At 45.9% G+C, this 21598-nt stretch overlaps 2 protein-coding genes across 4 annotated transcripts; both read right to left on the reverse strand.

Moving 5' to 3' along the window:
• Positions 1-1053: 1053 nt before the first annotated feature.
• LOC119222009 (protein disulfide isomerase Creld1) lies at positions 1054-5929 on the reverse strand. 2 transcript variants are annotated; one of them, XM_037478331.2, is made up of 11 exons: positions 5630-5929; positions 4473-4581; positions 4302-4384; positions 4073-4183; positions 3841-3932; positions 3534-3713; positions 3313-3408; positions 3112-3195; positions 2682-2777; positions 2431-2571; positions 1054-2347 (listed from the first exon to the last, which is right to left on the reverse strand). In XM_037478331.2, the coding sequence occupies exons 2-11, from the start codon at positions 4575-4577 to the stop codon at positions 2127-2129; spliced, it is 1209 nt and encodes a 402-aa protein (XP_037334228.1). In that variant the 5' UTR covers positions 4578-4581; positions 5630-5929; the 3' UTR covers positions 1054-2126. The 2 variants fall into 2 exon arrangements, with proteins under 2 accessions (XP_037334228.1, XP_037334229.1); XM_037478332.2 differs by lacking the exon at positions 5630-5929 and adding an exon at positions 5334-5623.
• Positions 5930-11263: 5334 nt separating this feature from the next.
• wu:fl23c11 (uncharacterized) lies at positions 11264-21400 on the reverse strand. Of its 2 annotated transcripts, XM_037478257.2 has the most exons (17): positions 20925-21400; positions 18630-18657; positions 18415-18540; positions 18126-18239; positions 17853-17968; positions 16246-16351; positions 15759-15800; positions 15437-15555; positions 15278-15340; positions 15133-15190; positions 14820-15043; positions 14666-14713; positions 14392-14443; positions 14161-14256; positions 14038-14076; positions 13133-13931; positions 11264-11613 (listed from the first exon to the last, which is right to left on the reverse strand). In XM_037478257.2, the coding sequence occupies exons 1-16, from the start codon at positions 21054-21056 to the stop codon at positions 13174-13176; spliced, it is 2121 nt and encodes a 706-aa protein (XP_037334154.2). In that variant the 5' UTR covers positions 21057-21400; the 3' UTR covers positions 11264-11613; positions 13133-13173. The 2 variants fall into 2 exon arrangements, with proteins under 2 accessions (XP_037334154.2, XP_037334153.2); XM_037478256.2 differs by having other exon boundaries at positions 11264-13931.
• Between the last annotated feature and the right edge of the window lie 198 nt (positions 21401-21598).

Below are 21598 nucleotides of genomic sequence, written 5' to 3' on the forward strand. Positions count from 1 at the left end.
TAGATTGTCCCATTCTGCACTTTCCTGACTTTGAGAGAAATGAGACTCAGCCTTTAAACCTTTAAACTCTTAAACTCCTCTTCATGTGTAACTCATAGGGGTTTGAGACAAAACGCTCTGATTTCCAGGCAGTGGAAGAAAGTCACAGAAGCCACATGAGTCGTGGAAGGAGTCACGGTGAGCTGATGGTTGGGGGAGGATGCATTAGAGATGCAGCGTCTGCAGCCACCACTGGGGGGCAGTGATGCACTAAAAGGCTGAACAATGCACCTCCCATGTTTGCCCAGCTGTAGCTCTTCTGCCATCATCACCCCATCCCTATAATCCTTTGCTCATCTCATCACAACATATTACCTAGCACGTAGTACATGTAGATTTCAAAGCTTTATATTGTACTTTTAGGAAATAGGTTATTATACAAAGACAATACAAAGTTGATTTAGTCATCGTGACTGTTCTTTGAAGCCAAGTGATTTTTATATATTTATATTTACACTGTAATTTAAACACTTCATATGTTGCTTTTAAGAAGAAAAAAAATCATTTTCTTCAAGCGTTGTTTTGTGCTTTTAAAAACCAGTATCAGTTCAGGCAGCGTTATTGTTATAAAAGGTTTAGCAGTTGTAAAAATCCCAAATGTTTGAGGGCTGTGTTTCTTTGCTCTGCGTTCTCTCGGTCAGACGCGCTGGTGCGACTCGAGCCAGCAGCCGTGGGATGTGAGATATTTAGCACATGTCAATTGTGCTGTCAAAGCTAATGTGGAATATTTGTAGGGATTTTTAAACCAGATGAAGGTGTCCAGCATCCTTCTGAATGTTAATCTTACACCACAAGGGTGGTTTTAATCACTGCTGCGGGGTCAATAGAGTAAACCCGTGGCATCAAATAGTACTACATATTGTCAGTAAATGGAAAAAACAACCTGACCATTCATAGTTCTGTTGGAGAAGTGTTGTGCTAATAGATGCTAATGTTGCCTTGAGCTGCTCGCCTCAAGCAGAGTTGAAGAGCAGCTTTAGTGAATGTTAGAAAATCCTTTTCAACGACCTCAGATGTGTTTACTCACTCTCTTTATTTATTTAGAGCAACAAGGAATGTCACAAAAATCAAGACAGAAATTCAAATTTAAAAAACGGAGTGACAGTTTTTATTTTAAAGCAAAACGTAAGTAAGATAACGATGACTTTCCAAACTGGGAAAAACAAAGTAGATGGGTGGGAGTAAGAGGAGATGCTTTGGCGGCTTTCTAACATGACGCTACTTTATCTGCTGGAGAAACAAGAGAAACTGCATCGAAAAAATACACACAAAGGGAAATGTCAAGAGCCAAATGTTATAAATATCTTTCCCAATAAATATTGCTGAAAAGGCAACAGAAAATGGCTTTAATCATCCAGATGTGAGCTGATATTTAAGCACAATGAGCAAACAGCAGTATTGTGTGGGTGATCCAACACAGCTGATGGAGTCAGTCTTTCATGCTAAACTAAGTCCATAAATAAATAAATAAATAAATACATCCATCCATAAGGTTCAATACCGATTACTTCAAATCCTATTCTCATGCATTATTAGTCAAAATAACCATTCAGTACGTAAGGAGGTAAAAAGTCATTCTGTGGACATAAATAACCAGCGGCTCCTTATTCAAACATCCCAGAGTTTAAATGAGCTTTTTGGGGCGACTGAAGCAAATTCCTAAAGATTCCCTCATCTGAACAAACGCCCGCTTTCTGGAATCTGGAGACACGGCGGAAACTCGAGTAGCGTTCAGACTGTGGGGAAACCTTCTGCTCCACAGCATCCAGATGATGAAGACATGATGGGCGTGATGGAGGGAGGTTTGGGATCAGCTGGAAGAAACGGACATCGCTTCAACATGGCGGCCAGATGAGACGTCCAAATGCATAATAGATTTTAACAATCAGCTGTGGTCTTTGTGTCCCCGCTTGCTCCCAACAAAGTTGAGGAAAGGGATCGAGTTCAGCTCCTTTGTGTCAGTGCAGTTTTGCTTCGTTCTTCCTCTTCAATATTCACGGCCTTTCGAGTTCTCCCCCTTCCCCCCCCCCCCACCTGTTGAGTCTTCTTCTCCTTAACTGGCTGCTGGTCCTTTCTCTGCAGGCAGTCTAGCGTCCCTTCAGGAATCCATCCAGCATGTAGTCTCCCTTCTCCGTCAGCCAGTATCCGGCCATGGCGGCCACGCCTCCGATGAAGATGGCGGTGAAAACCATGTCGCCCTTAGCGGCCAGCGTGGCTATGGCGCAGATCACGATGCCGAAGAACATCTGCTGCAGCACGAGGACCTCGTCGTCCGTCATGTCGTCAAACAGACCCTTCTCTGGGCCAGCTGGGGAGGAAGAGGACATGGACATGGATTAGTTTGTGTCCCCGAAGTCTCCCTCTACTCTCTGTAGGTCTACGGCAGCTTACCGGGAGGCTTGTTCTCCACACAGATGCTATCTCTCCTGATGAATCCATCAGCACAGTCACAGTGGAAGGAGCCCTCCTCGTTGATGCAGGCCTCGTTGAGTCCGGGGCACGCGATCGCCTGATCGCTGCATTCATCGACGTCTGTGCGAGGAAGCAAAGAGTAAATAATAACAAACAGGGGAAGGGAAAGGTGCCGCGGTGTTCTTCCTCTGCACGGGGAGAAGAAGAGAGAAGAAGCGCTGCGTCCTCACCGAGACACTTGGCCCCTCTCAGTCTGTAGCCACGTGCACATTTCTTGCAGCGGGCGGGGCCGGTCCCCATGCAGCCCACACACGCCTGGTCACAGCCTGTGGACGACAGAAGGTCACGATTACCTGCTGCAAAACGCCTCCTGTTGTAGGAAGGACTGAATGCGGCAAGCAGTGGAAAATGTCTGCTGGTTGGGAGCTGTCAATCAAATAAAACTAATGATTTCAATACAAATGAGGCTCATGTCGGGGTTATTAGCAGGCAATGCCATCTATTGTTTGAATTACTTTGTTATATATTTACATTTTGATTGATTTCTATTAAAAGAACAGAAAAACCCAGCTGCAGAACGTTGAGGGAGCCGCACATGTGTGATTTAATTTGGTAACATAAAGTACGTTGACAACAGCGACTAATAAAAGAGAAACGTACCTCTGCATTCATAAGATCCTTCTGTGTTGTGACAGAAGGTGTTAGAAGGACAACGAGCCAGCTCCGTACCACACTCGTCCACGTCTGAGAGACACAGAGGCAAACAATAACGCTCAAACAACGCACAACAAGGGCTCAAACAACGCACAACAACGTGGAAAACAAAGAGTCAATGAAGCGGACTCCCGGCGCCAGACTCACCCACGCACTTGTTGTCATGAAGGATCCAGCCGGGTTTGCAGGCGAGGCATTTGTAGTCCTGCGGCCCTGCGCACTTCTTACACGAGTGGTAGCAAGCTGCACAGAGAGGGGATGGTTGGGGGGGGGGGGGGGGGGGGAAGCGTTTTCATTCATTCTTAACAACCTGTACACGGACTTGAATGCACGCAGGGGTTCGTATCGTTCGTCTGAATCTCACGCACCTGCACAGGCTCCTGTGCCGTTGTTGGAGCTCTTCTCCCTGAAGTAGCCGTCAGCACAGCTCTGGCACAGATGACCCGAGTACCCGGGATCACAGACACACTCCCCGTCACCGAGGCGGGTCCCCTCCCCCTCGCAGCGGCCCAGTCCTCCACAGACACCGCCAGGCGTCGAGGGGCACTCTGTATGGGAAACATAGAAGTGGTACTCTAAAGATCAGCATCACTATTATTGGATAAAAAAAGGTTTGATACGAGTTTTTAAAGTGATATCAGGATGCTTCCGTTTAACTTCTAATGTTTCTCACACCTTTGCAGTCAGGTCCAAAGCGCCCAGGTAGACAGCAGACTCTCAGCTCCTGTATGCACAACCACTCAAACAGGTCTGGTGCCTCCTGCTGCCTGCAGGACACAAACACCCACACAAACACCAAGTTAAAACAAAGGCGTATTGTTACAATCCAACAACACGCATTCCTTTCTGTCATTCCTCAAATTACGCAGACCAAGAATCATACAACCTGATACACATCTCTCCTTACCTGTGGAACCACCATGTCTCCACCTGGTCCTCTATCTGCTCCAGCAGCTGGTTACATTCAAAATCGGCTTTCTCACAAGCAGCTTCCACGATCTCCAGGAGCCGAGTCTCACTGAAAACAAGAGAGCAGCAATTGCCATCAGGTATTTCTAATAATAATTTCTAACCAGTCCAAAAATCTCCATTAGATCAAATGACTCAATAAAAGTGCGGGTGGAACTTCCTCTTACCTGCTTGCATACTTGGCCAGCTTCTCTTCTTCCCAGGCAGTGTTTCCTCCCCCAAAGTTCTTGGTGGCCGTTCTCTCCAAGCCCTTTAAAAACACGGAACATTTCCACACTCGGTTTTACCGACGAATGACTTTTCCCCAGAAGACCGGCCCCCGGCGGATGCCTCGGTACCTTGATGAAACTCTCTGTGAGTTTCCGGCAGGTCTGGCACGGAGCGGTCTGGACTCTCACCACTGAGAGCTCCGAGAGGAGCACCAGGGCGGGCAGGAACCACATGGTCCTTCAGAGAACACACACAAACACAGGGATTTAAGGCAAAAGGAGAAAATATATGGGGTTGATACCCTTCTTAGCGATAAACCATAGCAAATAAAATCTAGCACACTTGCTTCAGCAGTCGTCCGTCTCCAGGGTCCCTGGTATAACTCACCTGGATTTACCTGGGTGTGAAGCAGTAATACTGCATAGAAGGAGGGGACAAATCGACAATATCTGCACAATTTAAAGCAATAGTATTATTCATTGGATACATACTTTTGTGAGGACGTTCTGCTTTGTACCATTTTATAATTGAAGTATTTATATATTCAAAAGTATGCAAGATATATTTTTGTGTAGTATTATGTTCTGCTTTGTACTGCTTAGTAAAACAGTTATTTATGGTATTGTACATTGATTATAAGTGTCATACAATATAAATCCATGAAATATATACTTTTGTGAAGCATAATGTTCTGCTTTGTACTAATATAGTATTAATATATAATATAATATATATTGGGACAGTGGTGATAACGCTTTTTGAAGCTTAGTAGAATAACTGCATAGCATTCTTTGCTGCCCTGATATTTAGCTCATCCTCTTTTGTGCCGTCACATTTTCATATTATCATTCCGATTTAAGTTATTTTCATAATTTGGGCGTTATTTAAACGCGCACACAATGCATCCCTCTGGTAGATTAAAGACTCTCCTATTGTTGTTTTCCTAACAAAGTCCATTCTAAAACCCCTGGTAGGGATGCTCCTCTCACCGTTAGCATTAGCAGGCTCAGCATCAGCACCACACACACAATCGGCCAACTAGCAGCTGGCTAAACGCGACAACTAGCTAGCTAGCTGCTAGCCGAAACGGTGTCCGTCATTGTCAGCTAATGTTTCCGGTGTAACTGTGTTAATAAAGAACACGAAACGCCGGTGACAGCGTCCCTCCCCGCGTCACTACGCGTCTCACAGCCCAGCGGGTGTCATCCATCGCAGTTGAGGCTACTCCTGATATCAGAGGAGCCCAAATCTCAGTCTTTAAGCTGCTCTCTCTCGCTTTCTTTACCTTGTTGCAAAGCCACAGCGTCCGCCGACGATGGTTGTTTGATTCCCTGAGGGCACACACAACGCGGGCGGAGTTTCACACTTTGGGGGGACACTGTTGATGCTTCGAGTGTGCCATTTCTGGTGTGGAGTTTTGTGTGTTTTTTTGGTCGCTTGTGAGCCACCGGAGGGGACCGGCTGGTGGAGCTGCTTCGGGGCCGGTGTGGGGCGGCTCGCCTCCTGCGCTGGAGGTGAATGAATGGATGAACGTGCCGCCTCCCGTCGGTCCTGTGTGTGTGTGTTTCCCGTGCAGCTGAAGCCTCGCAGGATGTAGCCCCGCCCAACCGGGATTTAACTCATCAACCACTCAACGTCACACCCCGCGGCCTCGCGGTTAACCTCTTCCAGAACACATTTGGCCACTTAGTGACGTAATGTGTGTTTTCCATTCTGAAATCAAGGATTCAAAACTAGATTTAACACAATTATAATGAAGAATTAAAGCTGCGAGCACCGTTGGACGGGTCCAAGAGATGTGTTTTAATATAAATGAAACAAAACCCTGGTGAAGTAAAATCATCATTAAAACACAGCCATATGTTGAAATTCAATTTTATATGTGTTTGGGGAGGGAGGGGGGGGACGATCCCGCGCAGCGGAACTTATGGTTGCGTGCTTATGTTTATGTGCGTTGCAAGGCAATGGTCACACTCAAGCGCAAGATCAAGCTAACATAAAATCAACGACGAAGAGGAGGAGGAGAGGAAGGCCCTGCATAGAGGTCTGTATCTCAGACAATTGGTTTCATGTCACACATGGGATGCTTTAGATTAATACTGTCCTTTACATAGCTAGCGCGTCATGCCTTATGGAGCCTTCCAGCTAGCATAGTGATGGTGCCATGCTCTTGACACATTCTAATACCTAATTAATCATTTTAAGGTACCACATGGGTTTAGTAAAGCTGCTTTACATTAACAAGGGAAATGACTGAGTGTAAAGAGAAAAGATTTGCTATAGAGGTGTCAAACATCCGCCCAGCTGGGGGGTCCAGTGCGGCCCACCGGATGAGTGTGAAAATGAATAAAATAATATCTCAAAGAACCATTTAATTTCCCAATAAACCATATAAAAAACACGTAGAACCATCAAATAGATGAAATGGTTCTTAAGAAGTTCTTCGTAAAACCCACTGCCTTCTAAAGAACCATTTAAGAACCTTTCTTTTCTGTGTTGGATTGTGTTTTTTGGGGGAAATACAGAATGTTTTTTTGAATCGCTCTTAGTCTGGACTCTCCCCTGAGACCTGTTGTTGTCCTCGGGCCACAGAGACAACAGATCACAGGATCACTGAGCCACGCAAACTCCTCCACCGCGTTAAGGTGGCTTTTCACGGTGGTGACTTTTTTTTATATGGGAAACCCAAGAAGGGGAAGGAAAACCCACAGAGGAACTCCCTGATGGTGGAACCCCCCGATGGTGGAACCCCCTGATGATAGAACCCCCCGATGGTAGAACCCCCTCATGGTGGAACCCCCCGATAGACAAACTATAGAGGAGGACATGTGAGGCTAAGTATTAAAGGCATGGCTAGAAATATAGCATATGTTATATTATGTTTATTATATTGTATTAGGATATTATGTTATATATTAGAAATATCAAGTATAATGCTATATTTGGGATATTAGATATTAGAAATATGTAATACTATGCTATTTTATGATATTATGTTAAATTATATTATAAGTTTGAAGCTATATTTATGATATTAGTTCTACAATATTATTTTCTATAATATTATAAATAAAAGTATTAAGCCATGTCTGCTATATTAGTTCTGCTATATTATGTCATATCAGTGTTTTCCCTAGGTTCCCAACTTTGGGGGGGCGGACGTACCGGAGGGGGGGCATGGGTGTTGGGGCACGCCAGGGGGGTGTAATGGTAGGGAAAACACTGTATATGATATTATGTTATATAATATTAGAAATACTAAGTGTAGTGCCATGTCTGCTATATTATGCTATATGATATTAGTCCTATATCATGCTATATGATATTAGTGTCAGGAGGCTGCTTGCAGGGAGGACTCAAATGCAGTTTTCAAACTGGTGCTCTTTATTCAAAGCAAACCCGAGGAAGGACGTGCACCAACGATGACTGACGTAGACAATGACGCGACAGGGGACAACAGGCACTCAGGGCTTAAATACACTAGGGAGGTGCAGGTGATTGGACACAATCAGGCAATCACAGGACAAGGCAGGAAGTGAAGTTACCCAGGGACACAAGAGACATGAAACTGCAAAATAAAACAGGAAGGAGAGCCAAACCGAGTATGTTATATATTAGTCCTATATTATGCTATATGATATTAGTCCTATATTATGCTATATGATATTAGTCCTATATTATGCTATATGATATTAGTCCTATATTATGCTATATGATATTAGTCCTATATTATGTTATATATTAGTCCTATATTATGTTATATATTAGTTCTATATTATGCTAAATGATATTACCCCTATATTATCTTCTATGATATTAGTCCTATATTATCGTCTATGATATTATAAAAAGTATGATAATATGTTTATAATATTGGCATGGCATCACCGAAACTATAGAGGGGGACATATGTGTCTAACTCACCTGCTGTATAACTTAAAAGATTAAACCGTGAACCTTTTCTCCAATGACGGCTGAATGAAACTATCAGACTACGTTCTCACATTGCTGCCATTGACTCGTCAAACCAGCCATGGTAGTTCATCCAAACAACCGGGTTCAGGGTACATGCGCAAATACAGCTGTCAACCCCGGGTGTTATTGGGGTTGAAGCGGAGGGGGGGGGGGGGCGCTGTCAACACCAGGTGTTATTGGGGTTGAAGCGGGGGGGGGGGGGGGGGGGGGGGTCTTTAGCAGAGGTGTGGACTCGAGTCATGTGACTTGGACTCGAGTCAGACTCGAGTCATGAATTTGATGACTTGAGACTCGACTCGACAAAACGTACAAAGACTTGCAACTCGACTTGGACTTGAACACCGATGACTCGTGACTTGACTTGGACTCGAGCCTTTTGACTCGAGAAGACTTGCTACTTCCCATGAAAACTGGGGGATAACATTTTCACACCACCGCGCCGCTCTGTTTATCTGCATCCGTCAAATAAATGTGCGCCACCTGTATGCAAAGAGCGCGCGCTGCCTGAACAACATCCAATCACTGCAGTCCATTTGACCGTATCAACGAGACAGCTCGTTCATGGTTACAAAAATCGGGATTTTTGAACCCGGATTCAGACTCCGATGGAAATCCTCGCCAACATTATGTCAACGTCCGTTTTAAAGTACTGTAATGAGCTGAGTTAAAGTTATTAGTTAATCAGTTATGCAGATGTTGCATGTGTTCACGTTATGCTCCGTTACCAGCTGTAGTTACGCGAGACAACCCGAGTTTTGGGGGGCCGTGTATGCGGAAGTGTTCGTTCGGCGTGGTGACGGCCAACAGTGACCGAAGTTGAGTTGTTTTATATAAATAAATGCAGCGGAGTTGCAAGCCAGTCATCGCCTCCTTATTTACGCTGCAGCATTGGGGTGAGCGTTACAGTACTATAACACAGTCACAGTCGATCCACCATTACCCTTCCCTTCGTAGTCTAGGTCTGTGAGGCAGCGCACCATCACCCAGGGTTCCCCGTCCCCACTATAATAAAATGACTCGAAATGACTCGAAACTAAAATGGTACGACTTGTGACTCGACTTGAGACTTGTTGGCTTTGACTTGTGACTCGACTTGGGACTTGCTTTGTCTTTGACTCGACTTGACTCGGGACTCGAGGGCAATGACTTGAGACTTGCTTGTGACTTGCCTAACAGTGACTTGTTCCCACCTCTGGTCTTTAGTGCTGTCGACCCCGGGTGTTATTGGGGTTGAAGCAGAGGGGGAGAGGGGGGGGGGGGCGCTGTCAACACCATTTTTTAAAGTCAGATCACTGTTTTTTCGTCCTCTAGATCTTGGATCCTGGTGATGAGGATCTGATGTCTTTTGGCGGTGGTATTCTCCATCGGTCGGATCTTTGCGACGAGGCAAGACTCAGTGAAATCACTGGTGGTCTTTGTGGGTCTCCTCCTGGCTCTTTTGTAATGCAGCCAGAGCCTCTGTCACGATCTTCAGCAGTTTGTGTTCTGCTTCCAACTGCAGCGCCTCTTGTAGAGAACCGTTGGTGGAGAGTAACCCTGTTACTTTAGACTCCAAGGACTGTTGTTTGTTTTTCAGTTCGTTGGATGTCTTTTCCTCCAGATCGTTATACTTCTGCTGCCAGGTCTTGTTGTTGACCGTGAGTTCAGCACTTTTGACAGTAAGTTGTTCTGTGGTCTCTGTGAGCTTCAGAGATAAACCCTTCTTTTCCCTGATGAGGTCTGAAAGCTTTGTTTTGTGCTCGCAGACCAGCCGAGCATTACATTACATTAATGTAATTTTATTTGCTGCTTTGTTTGCCTCTCAACGCGGTTTGTTCTTCTTAAAATGAGCCGTAACATTCTAATGTTTGACGTTTTGCATGCTTATGTAGCCTGATACACTGCTTTACTTTTAACTGTACACTCAAAGGCAAAGTAAGTTACCTCAACAGTACTGTTTTTCTTTACTTTAAATATGTTTTGCATTAAACAGCCCTAAAAAGGCTTGTGTTTGTCGTAAACCACTCGATGTAGTCTCTAAAAGTCTTCTAAAATTACCAACAACCAGCCTTCAAAAATTGGAGCAAAAAATCTATTGTCCATGATAAAAATCCAGTCTTTTTTTTACCTGGTATCAATATTCTTATTTAACTTTTAAATGGTTATGGTTCAAAGTGGGCCTATGTCGGGGGGAGACATTTTAGTATTGCCTAGGGCAGCCAATGGCTAGAGCCGGCCCTGGTGGGGGGACACGGTCAAGATGAAAGGAACCACAAAGATGTTAAAGGGCCCAAAATTTTACCTTGGGTGTGATGGCTTCCAAAGGCCTTTTAAATCCGCTGCCACACTTCCTGGAGTAAGATGATTTTGAACGTGGTCATATCGCCCCCTGTTGGTCTTAAGGAGTATCATCAGACTGAAAACAGCTTGTTTTAAGAAAGCTGACCAACGGGGGAAAGGATTCTCGTTGAGGATGAGTGGGACTAGCAAGGGAGGATACTTACTGTGGATTTAAAGATAGCAGGGATGTTGTCTGGGTGTTTACTTTTTGTTATGCATTTATACTTTGCACAATAAACTGTAACAGAGAAAATGTCATATTTTAACGGTTTGTGAGAATAATAATAATTCCTTGAAATACAATAGGTTCCTCTACGACTAGTCGTAGCAAGGACCCTAATAAATCAAAATGATTTCCTTCACGGCAAAACCCTTCAACTGACTTTAAATACTCCTTTGTAATGAAGGTCTTGCTGCCACGTAGTGACACAAAACATTAGAATTAAAACATTAAAATGGCACACAAGTGTCAAAAAAGACATCTCATGCTAGGTTTCTATTTAATAATATTAAATTGTTTTCAGTACTGCCAGGAAACCACATTCTATGTTATTCTGTCACGGTTACTGGTACCGGAGTACGGGAGAACCCAAATGCACGACTCGTACACGATGGACAAGACAGGAGGGTTTTAATCAAAGTTCAGGCAGGGTCAAAACCGGGAGATCCGTCGGGGGGCCAACGAGTCCAGAGGGGCAGGCAGGTAATCCGTAGACGAGGACAGGCAGGGTCAGAAGCAGGATGGCACACGGACAGTCAGACAAATCCAAAACGGGGCAGGCATGTAAATCGGGGTCGAGGAAAACAGGATAACTTCGGGTTACGCTGGAAAACTTGGTTTAAACACACAAGACAATCTGGCAGTGAGCAACAGAATGTGACTGGCTTAAATAGTGAGTGACTGACGAGGGGAGGCACCACAGGTGAGGGTGAGGAGAACCAGGTGCAGGAAATCAGGTGACGAGGTGGGAGGATCTGAAATGACAGGAGAGTTAGTGAACATGCAGTGGAGATGAATAGACTATGATGTGAACACTCAGTGAAGATGAAAAATAAACTATGATGTGGACGTACAGTATGTGTGACATATTCAGACAGGTTCTTTATTCAAATCCCACTTTACACAGTATGACAAACCAGACATGCCTGGACAATGCAATTGAAAATATTCTCCTGTATGAATAAGAAAATAGCTTATTTTTGTATATATTTTTTAAACTTCATGTCAGAGCTTTCCAATGTTGAAATACCACAAAAGGCCCCAAAACATGCAAAATAAACACCTTTACAGTGCTTTGCATTGTGGTAAAGTGCAGAGATTATACGCAAGTTACAGTTACACTGTATTACATTTCATATGAATCTATCTAGGCTACACTTCATTGTGTACTTTAAGTGGTTCACAGGGTTTATTAGATTAGTTATCATTTTTATCTGGGAAGAGATTAAAGGGCTGAGCGTTAGCTAGCTGAGGGGGGCAGTGGGGAAACGTATATTCTTTTTATATGATTGTGATGCAGAATCTTTGTTATCAATTAGTAGTCAACCATGTTTACATGTACAAACACCATAAGGAGGACGCTGACTGCCTCTCTATGGCTGTGGCTCACAGCTAACGATGCTAACAATGCTAACAACAAGGAAAGTGCTGACAGAGCAACCCGTGTTTACCTGATAGAGACCCAGACGAAGGGCAACATTTCCATCTGCCCCGATAAATCTGTTCTTTTGTAGTGTTATTAATTCAATAGTGCAGAGTTGTGTATCAATAATTGTACTATAAAACACAGTATCATACACCAAAATATTTATGAAGATTCCTAACTCATGTTTAGTTCAATAAATGTTTTGGGATCATTTATTAGCGTCAGTTAGTTTGTAGTTTTTTTTTATTTTATCACAGTTGTGAATATTACTCTAGAAAACACACACATCATAGTAAACATCTTCTTAGTGTTTTGGAAATCATTCTCCAACTACAAGAAAGCTGTGTGTCTCATTTCACCTTCCACTGCGCTTGTACAATCTATTTTAACTTTGTGCTGAATATACTGAAGCACACAGACGGTAGTGCTGTTTAATGCAAAACATATTTAAAGTAAAGTAAAACAGTACTGTTGAGGTAACTTACTTTGCCTTTGAGTGTACAGTTAAAAGTAAAGCAGTGTATCAGGCTACATACGCATGCAAACCGTCAATCATTAGAATGTTACGGCTCATTTTGAGAAGAACAAACCGCGTTGAGAGGCAAACAAAGCAGCAAATACTTTGAGACGGGTTCTTCATTTTAGTATCATTTTGCTGGCCTACTAATATTTTCTTGCAGGGGGTTTGACTCCCTCACCCACTTTCGTCTTAGTTTGGTCTCAAACCCAAAATGTCTTTTTACGTTTTAGGTGGTCTTGACTTCGCTGATTTGTGCATGCTTTTATTGTGAAGCACTGAACCCTGAACCCTGGACCCCAGATGTTGATCAGCTGCAGACAATAATTACCGGCTGCTCATTCCTAAATCCCTCCCCTCCCCCATGAGCCGTCAGACTGCTTCCATGTCACCGCCCTTGTGGTTTGCGTCGGGACTGGAGGGCGGCGTGACAAGAAGAGGCCGCAACGGCACCGTTTCCCCCGAGTCTTCAACCCCCGCCAGGCGCAGGACAGTCGTCCCCGCCGTGAACCCCGACAGGCGGCGCGCCAGAGCTCGGGACGCCATCCGCAGGCCCCCGGCTCTTTTGCGCCTGGCCGACGCCGTGGCCACCCGCCGCGCACCGGCCAGCTCGGTCAGGAAGCCCAGGCTCTGGGAGGGGAGGCTGTAGACGTGGAGGCCGCGGAAAAGCTCCGGCAGCGGCCGGAAGCCGCCGGGGGGCAGGAGCGATTTGAACTGCACCAACACGAAGCGCTCGCCGGCGCGCCCCTGCAGGTAGTCCCCCAGGACGCAGCTCAGCGAGGCGGTGAAAACGTCCCCGCAGCGCGGAGGGGCGTCGCCCTTGTCCCCCGCGTCTCCGTTCCTCTCCAGGCTCCGGGCCCCCCACTCCTCGGCGCGGACCCAGGCGGCCTGGGTCAGGACCAGCACCACTTTGCCCCCCTGACCCTGCAGTCGGTTCAGCCTCGAGTGGAGCCAGGGGACCGGGCCCAGGGCGCTGAGCTCGGTGCGGCTCCACAGGTCCAGAGACACGCTGAAGCCCAGGGCCTGGAGGCACGAGCCCAGGTGACTCATCAGCTCCGGCAAAGCCTGGTCGTGGTCGTCGCCGTCGTCCGGCGGGTACAGCAGCACCACGTGACCCCCACCCACAGCACCTGAAAGGGAGGGAGGGGAGGTCTTCTAGTGTGTCTGCTGCTGCCAAACATAACATCTCTATTCACACACGCATAAATTAGAGTTTACACAATAGGCTTCTCATACCTTTAACATCATCATCCTTCAACCATCTCCACATGTATCCTTGAAGAAAAACAGAAGTAGACGACTCTTTATTTTTTGCCACGGTGCTATAAATATTTAATGTCAGACCGATCACACACCGACCTTTTAGGACCCCTCGTATGAGGTAGGCTCCAAGTAAGGCCAAAGACATCAGTATCAGTCCGACGAAGATGGGGAGGCTCCATCTCCATCGAGACGCTGGGAGATAAGTGAATTGTTACGGACAGACACTGCCAAGTGTACAGGAAATGTGTCACAACTTATCAGTCCTAGTGAAAACAAAAGTATCTCGTTTTAGCGGATAACAGGTGTTGCGATAATGAACAGTCTTACTTGTAAATGGACACTGGGGCTCCAGATATGACTTCATCCCATGTAGCTTTATCTTAAAAAAAAGATACAAGAAGAAGTAGAGTTATTAACAGCACTGTATGCAGCTCGGGAAGAAGCAATGAAACACTGGTTTACTGCAGGTTATTTCCTGCAAAAAGACCTTGGACCTCTCAATAATGTGCTCAGGAGGGGAAGGGGGGGGGGGCTTTGGAGGTCGTCTTCTCCGGTTCACACCAATTAAAGATCATATTCAATAAATCAAGAGGAAGATCACCTGGACACAAAGCAGTGGATGTGACGACACGTTGAACTCTCCTGCTTTCTGAAAAGTCAAAATAAAAGAAATGAATAATGAAGTGGATCGAGTATATTGATTGTTTACTTTAGAGTAGTAATGCCATGTTTTTTTATTTTTTATTTCTTGGTACCCAGAGTCCCTCTCGCGAGGCGCTCCAGCCGCCGTGCAGACTCAGCCTGGAGCCCGTCACCTCCTCACAGCGGCCTCCCGCCGCCACCTCCTGCCTGCACAGCCTCAGCTCGGCCTCTAGTCTGCAGGGGGCGGTCACATTCCAGAGCAGGCCCACGCCACCCTCCCTCACCGGGGACTGGGACAACGACACGGACACGCTCAGCTGCATTCCTTCCAGCATATCTGGGAAAAAAAGAAAAGACAAGAAACGTCGCTGTGAAATTATTTACGGTGTCGGTCGCGAGGTGCTGACTTCAACCAACGCCTTTTACCTTGCTGGTGTTTGAAAGGGCAGAATTCACCTCGGAGTTCCTTTCCCTCGCACCACACCTGAGGGAAATGAAGGACAAATTTTAAAAAAATAAGATACATTTGAGGTTGACTTTGGCCTGTGAGTGAGTGATAATGATCCGGTACCTGGAAGCACAAGCACGGGGCCACGAAGTTGGATGGAAGGACCATTTCCCCCTCGCCTTTGGGCTGTAAAGGTTCAAACCAACGTTTAAGAGGTGCACCCAACGACTAAACATAATTTTGACCAATGTGTGGTGTAGATTGACACGAGCGTCCACTGACCCACACAAGAACCTCTCCGGTCACATTCCACACCAACCGGCACTGGGACGCGGCTTCGGCGCTTTCCATTTGCAGGACCACGTGTTTCTCGCTGTTAATCACCGCTCGGATCCTGGGAACTGAGACGTCAATCATCACGATCTATAATTGAGCTGAATCACTCTACAAGTATGCAAAACGATTTTGCTGCCACTGCCTTGGGCTCGCGCCTCGGCACACGTGGGTGGAGGGATGCGTCGGGTTGTGAAGTTCTGGGCCGTTCAAAAAATTCAAATCCGCAGAAATGCGGCGCCGCGACCGAGCTTTCAACAACACAGCTTACCATCACATGTCTTTTCAGTCCTCTCGAGGTTCATGGAGCAAACTGGAAGGAGGCAGTTCAGCAAAAGAAAAAAGTAGAAATGTTAATTGCAATATCAATAATGTCAATCTGCAGCCCCTTTAAGCTGAGACACCGACATCTTGCTCTTATGTCATAACGCTTTAGAGTTTTATCTGGTCCTTGTTGCAACAGTTTGTGATTAAAGAGAATTCATTATGAAAATCTGTAGTTTATTACAACGTTAAAAGGCTTTTCTCCAGTGTATTCATTCATTCATTGCAATATTTTTTCTCTTTTTAAGTTTGAAATCGTTCATCAAAATCATCAAAAACTTTTTACAGGCTTATTTTTATTTCCTGCCAATCAACGGCTCCACTCCGGTAAGTGAGGTTAATGCAGTAAGGAGAAACGAGGTGAAGTTAATGATCAAGCCAGCCACTAAACGGGCTGTATGCCCCCCAGCGCCCCACCCGGCGGTTCAACTCACCCGCTTCCAACGATGGGATTGTGATGTTTCTTTTGATGTGCTTCCCGGTTGTGTAGACGAGGACCACAACCGGCGCGCCGAACATTGTTTTCACCGTCAACAGCAGCTGCATTTGTGGAGATCACATGCATATCGTGAAACGTCTTTGGGAGCATTGAGCAGAGGTGGGAACAAGTCACTGTCATGCAAGTCACAAGCAAGTCTCAAGTCGTTGCCCTCGAGTCCCGAGTCAAGTCGAGTCAAAGACGAAGCAAGTCACAAGTCGAGTCACAAGTCAAAGCCAACAAGTCTCAAGTCGAGTCACAAGTCGTACCATTTTATTTTCGAGTCATTTCGAGTCCTTTTATTATAGTGGGGACGGGGAACCCTGGGTGATGGTGCGCTGCCTCACAGACCTAGACTACGAAGGGAAGGGTAATGGTGGATCGACTGTGACTGTGTTATACCACTGTAACGCTCACCCCAATGCTGCAGCGTAAATAAGGAGGCGATGACTGGCTTGCAACTCCGCTGCATTTATTTATATAAAACAACTCAACTTCGGTCACTGTTGGCCGTCACCACGCCGAACGAACACTTCCGCATACACGGACCCCCAAAACTCGGGTTGTCTCGCGTAACTACAGCTGGTAACAAAGCATAACGTGAACACATGCAACATCTGCATAACTGATTAACTAATAACTTTAACTCAGCTTTAACATGAACGAGCTGTCTCGTTGATACGGTCAAATGGACTGCAGTGATTGGATGTCGTGCAGGCAGCGCGCACTCTCGCATACAGATGGCGCACATTTTTTTGACAGATGCAGATAAACAGAGCGGCGCGGTGGTGTGAAAATGTTTTCCCCCAGTTTTCATGGGAAGTAGCAAGTCTTCTCGAGTCAAAAGGCTCGAGTCCAAGTCAAGTCACGAGTCATCGGTGTTCAAGTCCAAGTCGAGTTGCAAGTCTTTGTACGTTTTGTCGAGTCGAGTCTAAAGTCATCAAATTTATGACTCGAGTCTGACTCGAGTCCAAGTCACATGACTCGAGTCCACACCTCTGGCATTGAGGGAACAAGTATTGGGATCCTTCACATAAATGTTCCAACACAACAACGTCACGTCCGTCAAATATAGAAAGCGTTTCATATGAACCCCCCTGAGAGGTTTAGAAAGGTCTCTTAGTTGGAACAGAAAACAAGTCCAACATCTGAAAAGCGGCCGAACCGGATTCCTACTGCCAAGAGGCGGCAGCTTGTTGATTTAATGTCAACAGTGCAAGGGTAGGCCTCTACCCTGAGTCCCTTATCTCCTTTACAGGCATCTGCACTGGAAAGTAGATAAGGGACTCAAAAACTCTATATTTAAGGAGGTGCAGTGAGAGGATCTGATGCTTGCAGAGTGTGGGCGGCCTTAACTGGAGCTAGAGAGTATTTCACTAGATAGTAAAGACATCACACATAATGATAGTTTATTCCTTATCTGTCAATATCCTCCTCCCCAGATGCCGCTGGCTATCGCACACCACATTTAAATGCACATTTCTACAATCAGTACATCTATTAAATGAGTAAACAGCAGCAACGTGAGGTAAGTGCCTCAGGGCGTCCTCGCGCGACAAATACCTGGTGCGTGGGACTCGGAGCTGAGGCTCGGTTGAAACCGGAATGGCTCGATTTAAACTGGAGTGTCCTCCAAAGTTCATGGGCGCCGGGAGAACTGATGCACACCGCCAGCAGAGCTGCAGAAGCCGAAATGAGCGTGCATGGAGTAAGACACAGTGTGTGTGTGTGTGTGTGTGTGTGTGTGTGTGTGTGTGTGTGTGTGTGTGTGTGTGTGTGTGTGTGTGTGTGTGTGTGTGTGTGTGTGTGTGTGTGTTTGAGTGCGCGGCTGCGTACCTCTTTGCTCGGGGGGCACCGAGGCGCCGCTTCCATACGCCGGTGGGTTGCTTCCAAACAAGTCCTCTTCGTCGGGGTCATGGTCCCCGGAAGCCTTGTTTCCACCGACCACGTCTGCAACGACAATCAGTAAAGTAATCAAATAACCGGCCTCGCCGAAACCCTCGACTTCTGACCTGTCAAACAACTACGGACAACAAACGGGGGGAAAAAACGTTCGCCGCGATGAGGAAGCGGCGGAGAAGAATGCAGGGAGCGGCAGGTGACAGGTGACAGGTGACAGGCCCACCTTGCACCGCGATGCCGATCCGCAGGTACGGCTCACATTCCTGCGCGGCCGAGCACCCCAGCACCACGCGGAGCCGCACGCGCGCGACGTCCACCGCGTCGTCCGGCACGGCAGCGAGGGGGGAGTCTGCGGACGAAGGAGACAGCTGCTGCGTCAGAACACAATGTGCGGCCACCCTTGGGTGTCACCCACTCAACGTGGACGGTGTGGCTTACCTGAGATCACGCCGCAGTCGCTCAAACCCTGGGGGGGGGGGAGAGAAAGTTGCGTGTAAGAAGCATCGAGAACGCCGAACGGGGGCTCAGCTCACGGTGAGGTTCTCGGGTCGTGAACGCGCCTCAGAGATAAGGATCCTAAGAGGTTGATTTCTTTCTCGAACGCGTCCTCGGCTCACAAAACCACATCTGTCCCAGCTGTTCATTTCACAACGCGAAGAACATGAGATCTCAGGACCTTCTAGATGGAACCTTGGGTTCCCGGTAGGACCGTCTGGGTTCTAAAGGAAAACCTAAGACTGTATAACCATTGTCAGTAAAACCCGAAGGGTTAGGGTTCCTTCGAAGAAGGAAAACCTTCAGACCAACTTCTGGGTGGAACCGTTACACCTCAGGAGAGTTCTGTGAGGGAATTTATTTTATCTAAATTTCAAAGTTGTGTTCATAATGGAAATGGAGACTACAGACAGGTGACGCTTTAAAGTAAACATTTCGGATCAGTGACTTCTGCATTTAATGATTTAGTATGTGTGCGACATCAATGCGTCCGGGCCACTTTTTAGCAAAACATCAAAATGAGTCAAATGAGTATTGAGTCATCTTTTTTAAATAAATGGTCATTTCGGTTCCAGAGAGAAACAATTATACATCATGTAGACATCACATATGCTATTATACAATTTTACTAAGGCCTTTTTCCCAGTTTGTCTTAGAAAAGCCAACAATAACCATTATATTTAAATGTCCCATGTGAGATTGACCGTGTGAACCCGAACCAACACCAGCACTGACCTCCATATGAAAAGGTCACATGTCAATGCTACTTCTGCTTTTTTCATGTTTGATGCTACACACAGGGTTCGAAATGAGGGGAGTCTGGGGGGTCCCGGACCCCCTGTAAGTCATTAGGGACCCCCTATAAGAATTTATTTTTAGATTTTGGGGGGTCCCCGACAAATATTTTTACATTAAAAATGATTGTGAAAAGGTCTTAAGTGACGTTTTATATTCATAACAATAATTTATTTATTTCCTAGCGCGATTGGGCAGCAATCAGGCCAGCCAATAGCATCACAGATAGTTGTTTTGGTCTCTGACGCAGACACGTAGGTTATTGTTGAACGCGGCAAAAACGAAGCCTCACAAAAAGTGAAATACCTCATAGAAATCCTGTAAGTGCTTCGATTATGTTTATATCTCCATAATAATTGCTTATTATAGTAAATATTTGGAGTTGGTGTTCCTATATCAAAAGTTGCATTAAATAACTTAGATACCCAGTGTAACGTAATGATTAGAAGAGTTTCTTGCTGTATGTGTATGAAGCCAAACAACCTGCCAGCTAACAGCAGCACATTCACTAACATATTGCTGAATCTACAAAACGCATCACAAATCCATTGCAGCGTTCACGATTGTATAAGTGAGCACTACATCACACCCACGTATGAAAACGTGAATTTAAGAAAATATATTTTAAAAAAGATCAGAACGATCGGGATTCGAACCCCGCGGCCAACGAGACTACGCAGTGAGCTATGGAGAGTCACAGGTTTTCTTGTGCGGATTTAGTTGATGATTTTAAACCATGAAAAACATCCCAAGACCATTATCCCACTTTCAAAATATGTCAATATAATTTTGCCTGCAGTTTATAGTGTAGAAAGATAGTCTTCAGTTTTTTTATAGTTACATTTAAGGGACCCCCCCAAGAGTCCTAAGTCATTTCGAACCCTGGCTACACATATTGAAGAACTCTCTGGTTGATTTATATCTCTGGAACAAAAAGTTCAGGGAGAACATTCCAGCACCAACAAACCTGCCTGAAATGGAGCAGTGGGGTAAGATGTCAGGGACGATAGTAAATAAGTAATGGAAATAAAACTCTGATCGCTCTCTCCCTCACCCCGTACTAAAACGTTAGTCTGCGTGTAATGATTGACCAGATCTTGCATTGAAAACCAAGATACTGTAACATTTATACATCTGACGTAAAACAAAGTGGCTGACATTGAAAGAGCCGTATTACAACTTAATTCCATGTGTTCTGTGATTAAGTAACATGCGTCATAGTAAATAGGCCTCCATTTAGGTTAATAAGGTTTTCCGAATACGTTTTTTTTTGGAAGCGTTGTGCCAAGTTGGGCACATAATTAATCTTTTGGGGGATTTTTTTTGTTAAGCAAACATTTTTCCAAAATAAGACAAAACACAGACCGTACAGATAATGATGATAAATAAAGCCAAAGCGTCTCTATAATGAGAGCAGCCGCCGGACTCAACGCCACTCGTTACCTCGCTGCAGCTCAGCTCCGGCCTGTCCGGGTCGATCGTCTCCAGCGCGCCCGTAGACGCGAGGATCCAGACAGAGAAGAAGAAGAAGACGCGCGGCGGAGGCGGCGGGCCCCGGAGGAGCAGGAGAGACATTTCTCGGAGAAGCGCGTCCCCGCGTGGAAACGGTTCGAGGGTTCGAATCCCCTCATCCGAAAATCAGCGGGCACGGAGCCGGTAATCCGTTCCCAGCATCACGGGGGACGTCCGAAGAGGCACTAAACCGACACTCAATCCGCCGGGACTCTCTTGCGCGTCGTGCTGCTCGTGATTGACAGCCCGGTGCAGATGGGCGTGTCGCAGCGCTTACCTGCTCAAGTGGGATAGATGCGACTTGTCACCTGCGCAGAGCTTCTGCTTTGCCTTCATCACTCAGCGGAACAGGGGCAACTAAGCGTGGCCCGATTAGTCGTGATCCAACTGTCACATCTGACGTACAGATGGCGATGAGGATCACGTGATGTTAAAAAAGAGCAGGTGTGTCTGGCGGTTATTGGACCCACACACACTGGGAGCCGTTTGTAAAATGTCGCACGCTCTAAAATCCTGTCATTTAGCATTATCATATGAAAAAAGCACGACAATATTAAATATCACTTTTTATATATACATATACACAACCACACTATTTAGAATAT

The sequence above is a fragment of the Pungitius pungitius genome, chromosome 1 (assembly GCF_949316345.1).
Source record: "Pungitius pungitius chromosome 1, fPunPun2.1, whole genome shotgun sequence".
Lineage (NCBI taxonomy): Eukaryota > Metazoa > Chordata > Actinopteri > Perciformes > Gasterosteidae > Pungitius > Pungitius pungitius.

What these genes read in the sequence shown, in the direction of transcription:
- LOC119222009 (XM_037478331.2), bottom strand. Translation starts at nt 4,577, where the DNA reads ATGTGGTTCCTGCCCGCCCTGGTGCTCCTCTCGGAGCTCTCAGTGGTG. An exon ending in TCACAGAGAGTTTCATCAAG is followed by an intron (nt 4,385 to 4,472) that starts GTACCGAGGCAT and finishes GTGTTTTTAAAG; the next exon opens with GGCTTGGAGAGAACGGCCAC. An exon ending in CTGGCCAAGTATGCAAGCAG is followed by an intron (nt 4,184 to 4,301) that starts GTAAGAGGAAGT and finishes TCTTGTTTTCAG; the next exon opens with TGAGACTCGGCTCCTGGAGA.
- wu:fl23c11 (XM_037478257.2), bottom strand. Translation starts at nt 21,056, where the DNA reads ATGTCTCTCCTGCTCCTCCGGGGCCCGCCGCCTCCGCCGCGCGTCTTC. An exon ending in CTCCGAGTCCCACGCACCAG is followed by an intron (nt 16,352 to 17,852) that starts GTATTTGTCGCG and finishes CCACAAATGCAG; the next exon opens with CTGCTGTTGACGGTGAAAAC. An exon ending in ATCCACTGCTTTGTGTCCAG is followed by an intron (nt 14,444 to 14,665) that starts GTGATCTTCCTC and finishes CTTTTTTTTAAG; the next exon opens with ATAAAGCTACATGGGATGAA.